The sequence below is a fragment of the Chelonoidis abingdonii genome, chromosome 17 (assembly GCF_003597395.2).
Source record: "Chelonoidis abingdonii isolate Lonesome George chromosome 17, CheloAbing_2.0, whole genome shotgun sequence".
NCBI lineage: Eukaryota > Metazoa > Chordata > Testudines > Testudinidae > Chelonoidis > Chelonoidis abingdonii.
This window is the reverse complement of record NC_133785.1, coordinates 22780674-22790049: the sequence shown is the minus strand read 5'-3', so window position 1 is coordinate 22790049 and position 9376 is coordinate 22780674. Positions and strand designations below refer to the sequence as shown.

The 9376-nt window shown below is 39.2% G+C and overlaps 1 protein-coding gene across 3 annotated transcripts; it reads left to right on the top strand.

Annotated features, from left to right (window-relative positions):
* The first annotated feature begins 639 nt into the window (after positions 1 to 639).
* On the top strand, positions 640 to 9376 carry THUMPD3 (THUMP domain 3 tRNA guanosine methyltransferase). Of its 3 annotated transcripts, none has more exons than XM_032784229.2 (10): positions 640 to 731; positions 1371 to 1688; positions 2608 to 2685; positions 3281 to 3793; positions 5030 to 5160; positions 5567 to 5636; positions 6055 to 6170; positions 6348 to 6458; positions 7332 to 7455; positions 8532 to 9376. In XM_032784229.2, the coding sequence occupies exons 2-10, from the start codon at positions 1431 to 1433 to the stop codon at positions 8661 to 8663; spliced, it is 1533 nt and encodes a 510-aa protein (XP_032640120.1). In that variant the 5' UTR covers positions 640 to 731; positions 1371 to 1430; the 3' UTR covers positions 8664 to 9376. The 3 variants fall into 3 exon arrangements, with proteins under 3 accessions (XP_032640120.1, XP_032640119.1, XP_032640117.1); XM_032784228.2 differs by having other exon boundaries at positions 657 to 757; XM_032784226.2 differs by lacking the exon at positions 640 to 731 and adding an exon at positions 741 to 995.

The following is a 9376-nucleotide window of genomic DNA, read 5'->3' as shown; positions in this document are numbered from 1 at the left end:
TGGGGGGCTGAGCAGGAGGGTAGACTCTAGGAAGAGCAGGGGTGGACTGAGCGGGGCTGATGGCACCCCAATGTGTCCTGATAGTTTAGTGTGGTGATCTGGCCACCCTACCCCTAGATCTGCAAACACTACATACAAGTGGGCTCCCATTTCCATGCTTTGCTGATAGGGACACTGAGTCACTGAAGATTTACAAGCCCAATTTGCACAAAAGCTGTGGGTGCCCAATACTTCCGAAAATCTGGCTCCCACGGAAAGGCGGCCATTGAGTTCAACAGGCGTTTTGATCAGGCCGCGAAATAACTTCTCGTATCCCCTTGGCCAAGTCTGTAGCAGAGCTGGGACAACAACCCCTGGGGTCTTCTGAGTCCCAGCTCAGGTCCGAACTAGGAAGGGCCCGGCCCGGAAGTCTCCCTCGGGAACCCGCTCTAGCGCCTGTCAAGCTACTCGATTAGGCCCCAAGGCCACGTCTGCCGCGGGCCCTGCAATTCCAAGAGGAGCTGACACGACCGGCCGGGCAGGCTCAATAGCAAACACCCCTCAAGCCTGGTGGGCTGCCCAGTTCCCATAGCAACAAGCCACCACCGAGCACAGCGCGTGACCCCAGGCGCCTGCGTCGCACGCACCCACGTCGAGACCTCGGGGAAGCAGAGGGAGGCCGACCCGGAAGTGCTTGATGGCGCTTGACTTGCCGGAACCGGAAGTAGCGTTGCAGGCTCCTCACGCGCCGCGTGCGTGGTAGTGCGCGTTGTCGCCGGTATCCAGGACGTTCGGTGCCTGGATACCGGTGTCTCTGTATCCCCCTCCAGCTTTGGGGCGGTCAGAGCTGCGTCCCTGGCAGGCAGCTTGGCCGGGGGTGGGAGGGTCCAGGACAGCAGCGTTCCCTGGAAGCGGTCGTAGGGAGAGTGGGGAGACCCCCCGGGACAGACCAGGCGGCAGAGGGGCCCAGGCGGCACGGGGGACTCGGTGAAGCCGTGTCCACCGCGGTCTCTGGGGTGAAGTTTCTGAGGGGCTACCCGCCAGGCCGCGCGCTGCTCTCAGCCCCGGGGGGTGAAAAGGAGGGGGCGCGTCCTGCCCAAATAGCCCGCTGGGTGGGTGGGGTCGCTGTGGCAAAGCGGGAGCTAGGTGGCGGGCAGATCCCCCAGCTACTCGGGCAGCATTACCCTCAACAAGCGGCTTCCAAGAGTGCTGGCCATTGGTATTAGTGTTCCCCTTGCATGGTGAAGGCCTTAGCTTAGTCAGCTCAGAATACGTATGGTTTGACATCTGGTTAATCCACACTGGTGTTTATTCAGCCCCTCCTCGCTCAGATGAGTAGCATTCAAAGTTGACTCCTGTGTGTCATGCTTAGGCCATGTTTTTCTTTGCAGAAGTGCTACTGCCGCTACATTACATAATAGACCCGCACGAGGGTCTGAAGTGCTCTCAAAATGTCAGATATTGAAGAGGCTTCTGACACCTTAGCTGAAGTGAACCTGGATGAGACCCATAACCCTTTAACTGAAAACTTAGAAAGTGATCCCAACTCAAGCCTGAAAGATATCGTGGTCACTATTGGAGCTACTGTACCAACTGGCTTTGAGTTGACAGCAGCAGATGAAGTGAAAGAGAAATTAGGATCACAGTCCAGAATAAGCAAGGACCGAGGGAAAATATATTTTGAAATTTCAGTGGAGAAACTTTCACAGGTTTGCATGTTTTGTTTCTTGGGTAATTTTTCTAGTTTAGGAGTTTATTAGTATTCCTTTCTCTTCATCCTTGGGCTGGCCTTCTGTTCCCCCTAAAATACACATTTCTCCTTTGATGTACAGGCATGTTCTAAATGATCAATTAGTGATTTTCTGTATATGGATTGAATATTATGTTTGCTAACCATTGAGTGTTCATTCTTCAGAAGTAGTGCTGGAGTAATTTCTAAGGTTATGATCCTCTTCAATTAATGATATATAATGCTTTACATCCTTTTTCACCCTTACTAATTCTGTATAGTCAGCAAATATTTCACCTACAGCTGAAATGCAGCCAACCCTGGATTCAAACATGACTTCTATTAAACTGCAAACTACACAACTTGTAGATTTTTTTTAAATATCATAGATATCCTATTATTTCTATTCCCTTGACCATTGTGACTAAATATGAAAATATTTTTTAAAAATATAAATGTCTTTCCATCATCAAAACATTCTAGTATTCAAATTTACCAATTAATATATATTTGAATACAAATTATTTAAAAACCCTTCCCTCCTTTACTTACAGTTCAAGAACTAAGTTCAGATTTTTTTTTCCTTCTGCAACAGTAAATGAAGTCAGAAGCAAGTAACCTGAAATAGTGCAAGGAGTTTTTCTCCCTGTTCTAACTTATGTTTTTGTGGTGATCACATGTGATGCTGAAAAGGAGCTATGTGCACGCAAACAATAGTAGTAGATAAAGAATTACAGAAACAAGAAATAAGTTGTTTGTTACAATATTAAAGCATTAAATATTCGGCCTCAAAATAGTTGCACTGTTGTACCTTAAGTCTAGATGTAACCAGACCAAGTTTTAATTATAGACATTTACATATGGCTACTAATATTACCATTGTTTGTAATTTATTTTAGGTTCATCGTTTAAGATCAGTGGATAATTTATTTGTTGTTGTTCAGGAGTTTACAGATTATCAGTTTAAAGAAACTAAGGTGAGCTATCTCTGTTCCCAGATCTTCAAGTAGGTGTGATTATTTTTTAAATAAATGAAAATAAAAAATAAGCATTCAGTTCCTCATAAGGAAATTCCTGGATGAGGATTTTTTTTTCATGTAAGAATAGATTTTAAATTGTTTAGTCTTGGGGGCTGGGATTGTTTTTCTTTTGTATGCCATATACTTTCTAGGTTCCTCTTAAATGTTTGTTCAGATGAAAGAACCACCCCGTAGTCTAGCACTATTCCATATTAGTTGCATATTTTTCTCAGGCAGAGTCCAGGATTGGAGTAGATGGGGTGTTGCAAGTCAGATTGGGGTGCATTATCAAAAATGACTATAGACAGTCGTCTTTAAATAATGACTTCTTAGTCCTTTAAAAAATAATATGCATTCCTTGTATAGCACTTTTCATCACTAAATCTCAAAGTGCTTTACAGAGGGAGGTAAGTCTTATTATCCTCTTTTTTCCAATGAGGAAACAGATACGGGGGGTGGGATGTGACTTACCCCAGGTCACCCAGGAGTATTTGAAAGTTGCTTATAAAAATTGCCAAAACACATTATTGAATATTCTGGTGATCTTGTATAGGAAGATGCTCTAAAGGATTTGGAGGACCTGGCTAAAAAATTGCCCTGGACTGACCCTTTGAAAGTATGGAAGTTAAATACGAACCTAAAGAAGAGAAAGACAAAACATAAAAAACAAAATCAACAGAGTAGTGCAAGTAAAGAAAAGCTGAATGATGATGCAGGAAAGGACAGCGCAAATCAAAAAGATGCTGATAAAGAGTTGCTTGACCACGCAGAAAATACCCCGAGCTTGAAATCTGCTGAACAGAACGCAGAAAAGACACAGGAAATGCTCCTAGCAGTTGACCAATCAGATGGCAAAGATGAATTCCTGAATATAACTGGAAACGAAAACCAAGCTGGTGACTGCAAGAAAGATGAAGCAGAAGCTCAGGTGCTGAAATTCCGTGTTACATGCAATAGAGCAGGTGACAAACATTGTTTTACATCAAATGATGCAGCAAGAGATTTTGGTGGAGCTGTGCAAGATTACTTCCAATGGAAGGCTGACATGACCAACTTTGATGTTGAGGTACAATGCACCAGTATTTTTCAATAATATTCACATATGTTTACACCTATAAATTAGTTGCTGCTTTACTTCAGAGCCTTCATGTATCTTTGCTTAAGCCAATATGTTTATATGACACTACTGCTCCAGGGGAGAAAGTTGTTTCATAGTAGAAGCAATGACATAAATTTGATTTCTTAGAATAAAATGAACTTAATTTCTGTAACTTTCAAGATTAAGGGGCTTGTCTGTATTTTTTAATCTCTTGTAATTAGCACTATGATACATCATACTTGATCACAGTTTATAAATATCCACGTAGATAACATAAATTTGATAGCAGGCTCTTCAATCGACCAGGCAAAGGTATAACAAGATCCAATAGCTGGAAGTTGAAGCTAGATAAATTCAGACTGGAAATAAGGTGTACATTTTTAACAGTGTAATTAACCATTGTACCAATTTATAAGGATTGTGGTGTATTCTGTATCACTGGCAATTTTAAAATCAAAATCGAATGTTTTTCTAAAAGAGCTACTCTAGTTCAAACAGGAATTAATTCAGGGAAGTCCTATGGCCTGTGTTAGCAGGAGAGCAGTGTTCACAGTAGTCCTTTCTGGCCTTAGAATCTATGAAGCATATATGCATGAACCAGCTGAACAGGAAAAAATATTCATATCAGGTACTGCATAGTTAATATCAACTTCTGGTTTCTCATGGGAAGCTGGAGACCTGGAAATTAGGGTCAGTCTTAAATGAACATTTTTTGTGTGTATGGGGCAGAGGGAGGGAGAGACCTGAAATGAAGCATTTATGTTGGCTCAGTATCCTTGAATACAATTCTCAGTGTTCCCTACTGGTTAGGATACGATACTGGGAACCAGGAGAACTGTTTTTTATTGTTGATTTGCCACTGATACATGGTGATCTTGGTGAAGTCACTTACCCAATATCTGCTTCATATCCTCATTTTATTATTTACTTACTTCAGAGGAGCATTTAGCTTAATGTTGAGTGCTTTGAAATCTTGGATAAAAAAAAACACCTATGTATGTGCAACAATCAAGAGATTTAGACACACGCAAAAATATTAATGAACTTTAACACTCACATAGCACTTTTCTTCCAAGATATCAAAACTCTTCATAAACATTACTACTTGTAAAGAATCCTGTAAGACTAAAGCGCAGTGTAAATATTTTAAGTACACTATTTAAAATTTCTGTTACTCCTACATAGTAGTTAACTTTATCCTAGGTTCTCTTGAACATTCACAATAATGAAGTAGTGGTGGGCATTGCATTAACTGAAGAGAGTCTTCACAGAAGAAATATTACACATTTTGGACCCACAACTCTTCGATCCACCCTTGCTTATGGTATGCTCAGGTCAGTGCAATGTATTATTTTTAATTGCCATGTAATGTTGTTCTAGAAACTAAGCTACTTGATTCTTTTTTGAAAGTCCTTTTTAATTATAAACAAACAGAGTTCAAACCAACATCATGAACATTTTGCAATAATTTATAATCACTATCATTTTGCAGCCCAGGGGAAAAAAGTGTGCATTGACCATAGTCTGTGTTCATAACACTTTGTTAATGGCATCCTTCAAAATATTGTAATGTGTCTCTGTATATAAAGTTAACTAAACATTGTTTCCAAGTGGTTATTAACATTTCCTTGCTTTGTGGGAATAGTATAATTTGAAGAATTTAAGTAGTTCTCCAGTTTACCTTGTCTGTAGAAACTTTTGCATCTGTTAAAACTTTCCTTTGTTTCTTCTATTCTTCAGGCTCTGTGATCCTCAGCCAACTGACATTATAATTGATCCAATGAGTGGAACAGGGGCTATACCAATAGAGGTAATCCTTCTTTTGTTCTTTATTTAAATTAGGAAAGGGGCCTGAACAGTGATGTAACTGAATCCTGTATATTGTAAATGAATCAACTACATGCTGGGTGGCTTACTGTTACTCAGCAAGTGAAGCAGCCAAACATCAAAGATCTCCTCAACTTTCAAACACCTACAAATGTACTTACCCTTAGTGGCTTCACCTTCCTCATGCAAGCTGCAGAGGGAAGCAACTAAATCCCAGAGTATTGTCAAGTCATTGAAAGTGCATGATATATGAAATGATATATTGTAAGGAATATTGAAGCTGAAAGTTGACTGTTACTGCTTTTTTCTGCCATTTACAGGTAGGTTACTGTTTCTTTGGCTCTTTTAAATTCACCAATTCCAGCATAACAGATTTTATCAATTTTTTTTTCCATTTTCAGGGGGCTACTGAGTGGCCTAGCTGTTATCATATTGCAGGTGATAACAATCCACAGGCTGTGAAAAGAGCAGCAAATAATATCTGCTCTTTGTTGAAGAAAAATCAGAATAAAGAAAGGTAAGAAGTGTACGTGGATTTGTGGCACAGCTGTTTGCATAAAGAAATCCCTTTCTCATGGATTTATTTCATTTTGTTTTTAATATATTCCTGTTTGACATAATACCATGGTTATTTATTTGAAAAACCTTTTTGAAGTAATAAATCATGCCTGATATTGAATGCTTTTATTTGCAGTGGTACTTCCTGGGGCATACCCATAGATACCATTCAGTGGGATATCTGCAATCTCCCCTTGAGAACCAGCTCTGTGGATGTTATTGTAACAGACATGCCATTTGGAAAGAGGTGCAAATCATCATTTTGAAATAGTTTTTAAGGTTACTATATTTGACTGAACCATGCAGCAGCATTTCCTATTGCTACCACCACTAAAGGTCTGCTAGAATTTCCAGGGTCTCAGACTTTGCCATAATTCTTGTCAGTACTTTTATAGCCTTCAACAACTTCAAAACACTTCACAAATTCTGAAAATTCACTCTAGTTTGAAAATTAGAAATGCTTGGATACCATCTTTCAAACTAATCAGTGTAGCAGTTTTAAGGTTTAGATTATAAAAGCTTCTGCCAGTTTCATGGTGGCTCTTCTAAATGCTTTTATATCATTGTGTTTTTGGAGGGTTTCATAGAATATCTTGACTCATAATAAATATATTCAGTAAATATTGATAAAAGCCCTTATTTCATTAAAGTGCGTACAGTTACAAGACATTCAGAATCACATTTTAATTCAAATAATGTACTGGAAACTTCCATGAAATAGCAGCAACTATCATATTGCAGTGATTTGTCTGAGAGCCAGACCTGTTTATTCATTCAAGGACCTAGATTTGGGAAGAGTGGTTCGGGTGGAAAGAGGATTGCAAGTCGTTTGTAGTTGCTAGATGTTTGTAACTTAACCATGTTGCTGTTGCTATAGCTCTTAGAGCACTTACTACAGAAAAAGGCATCTGAATGCTTTTTCTATGAGGTAACTTAATTACTTGATAAACTGACTGATGCAGTGGAGCATTAGTAATATATCCTGTTATTGGAAGTAAAGGTGGAAAGGAAAAGGAAAAACTATCAAACTAACCCATGCAAGAAAGACTAATTGAAAATGAACTGTTTTCAACTGCTCTGCAGCAGCCTGCTCACTTACAAGTCTAAATTTTCATTCTAGGATAGGATCTAAAAAGAAGAACTGGAATCTCTACCCAGCTTGCCTTATGGAGATGAGTCGCATCTGCAGGCCTGGGACAGGGAGAGCTGTACTACTTACCCAAGACAAGAAATGTTTTGCCAAGGTATAGGAAAACAGGTTGTTCTTAAGCATTTTTTTTTTTTTAATATTCTTACAAACACCCTCAGACAGAGAAAAGTCAACTTATGCATCAGGCCCAAAACTGTGTTAAAAACGAACTGATATTCAAATTTAAAATGTTCTTTCTAAACTAGATGGTAGAGTCTTCTGCAGTAGTTACCTTACAGATTCACTTCGCTTTCTAAGGAATAGATTTCTTCTGTTTAAGTTTTAGAAGTGATTAGACCTAAATTACAGGGATGAACTTAATAAAAAACACGTAGAAGCTTCTGACAGTATATTGTCTGTATAGAAGCTGATACACCATGTCATCCAGGTCAAATCTGAATCATTACTACAAAAAGCACTTACATGCTAACTGAAATATCTTCAGACACTCCTGGGGAAAAAAAATACACCCCAACATCTCCCAGCTCCCTTCAAAAAATCAACCCAATTTCAAAACTGATTCTCTTCATATATTTGTCCTTTGCTCCTTCCACTCAAAAAACTGTCTTGCTGGTCACTGAAACCTAATGGGAATGAATTACTAAAACATAACATATGGCACACTGTTCAACTGTGAATAGGTCAGAAAAGCAATTTAAGTGCATCTACTTATACATTCAGGATCCCCAAGTGTTTGACCTGTACATCCCAAAGGTGAAGGATCAGTGTGTGTATTCTCCGTATAATAAACTTACACACACAATAAGAACATTAAGGTAGCAGAGTCAAGGACTTAAGTTAGGAATATGAGAACTAAAATTGCTCGTTGCTCCAATGCAGGGAAATGCTAAAAAATGTTTGGCAGATTTTTTTTTTTTTTTAACATTGGTGCAGCTACTACTTCCCCTAACCTCATTTTTAGAAATAACAGAAAAATTTTCACTGAATTTTTTTTAAATCATTTAAGGAAGAGTGAAAATTGCCTGGAAAATTTCAGCTTCCAATGATTAAAGTTTGGCAAAAATTAGTCTCTGAAGAGAGGCTCATAATGGAAACTGTTAGACAATCTTATTCATAGGCTTCAGCGCCACCTATATTAATTTTCACTTTTTTTTTCTTTTTGAGTTGTAGGCCTTGTCAAAAATGGGACACTTGTGGCAAAAGGGTCATACAGTCTGGGTGAATGTAGGGGGACTTCATGCTGCAGTTTATCTTCTGAAACGTACCTTGGAAAGAGCAGGAGAGAAAAGATCATACTGGTAACCCACCTGTCGGCAAACATATGAAGCAGCATCCACTTGCCTGAATTTCTTAGAAAGCTGTTTGCTAGAGTGTATGCCTTAAATTTCTGTTAAGAAAATACTGATCCAGGGATCAGCCTGAAAAGCATCATTTCCACTGTGTACCCTGGAACCTTTTTATTTGAAACCAAGTAGAAAAAAAGCAGATCCACCAACAGAATGACCAGTTCTTTCCTGTGCATATGAATCTGCTTTACCATGTTTATGGCATTTTTCACTTAAATGTACGTTTTCATGTTCACAAGGGAACTAGCAGGGTAACTTTGCAAAATGGTAGAATGTGTGTGAAGATCTCAAACTGCTGATGTACAAGACTACTGAAGACTGTCTTCTTGGTTGTCTTTAGTTTGAGGGTTTTTTTGGTAATAGTGTTGCTTTATGGAAGGATTTTTTCCCAATGGAGAGATGTCTCCTTTCTGTTTCATTAGTTAATAGCATTGCCAAAATGTAAGAAGACTAACACAAAGTAGTGCCTCCATTTATGTTTTGCTAGAAATGGCATCTGCTTTGCACTACAGTACCTTGATACTGCTGCCTCTGTTCTCACCTGCTACCTCAACTAAGTGCTAATTTAGTAAATGTTTACGTATTATGTATCCCTACTGTAGGTGGGGTGGAGAAATGTAAAAAGAGGCCTTAGCAAAGTGTTTGTTTAATTTAAAAAAAATGTGAAAT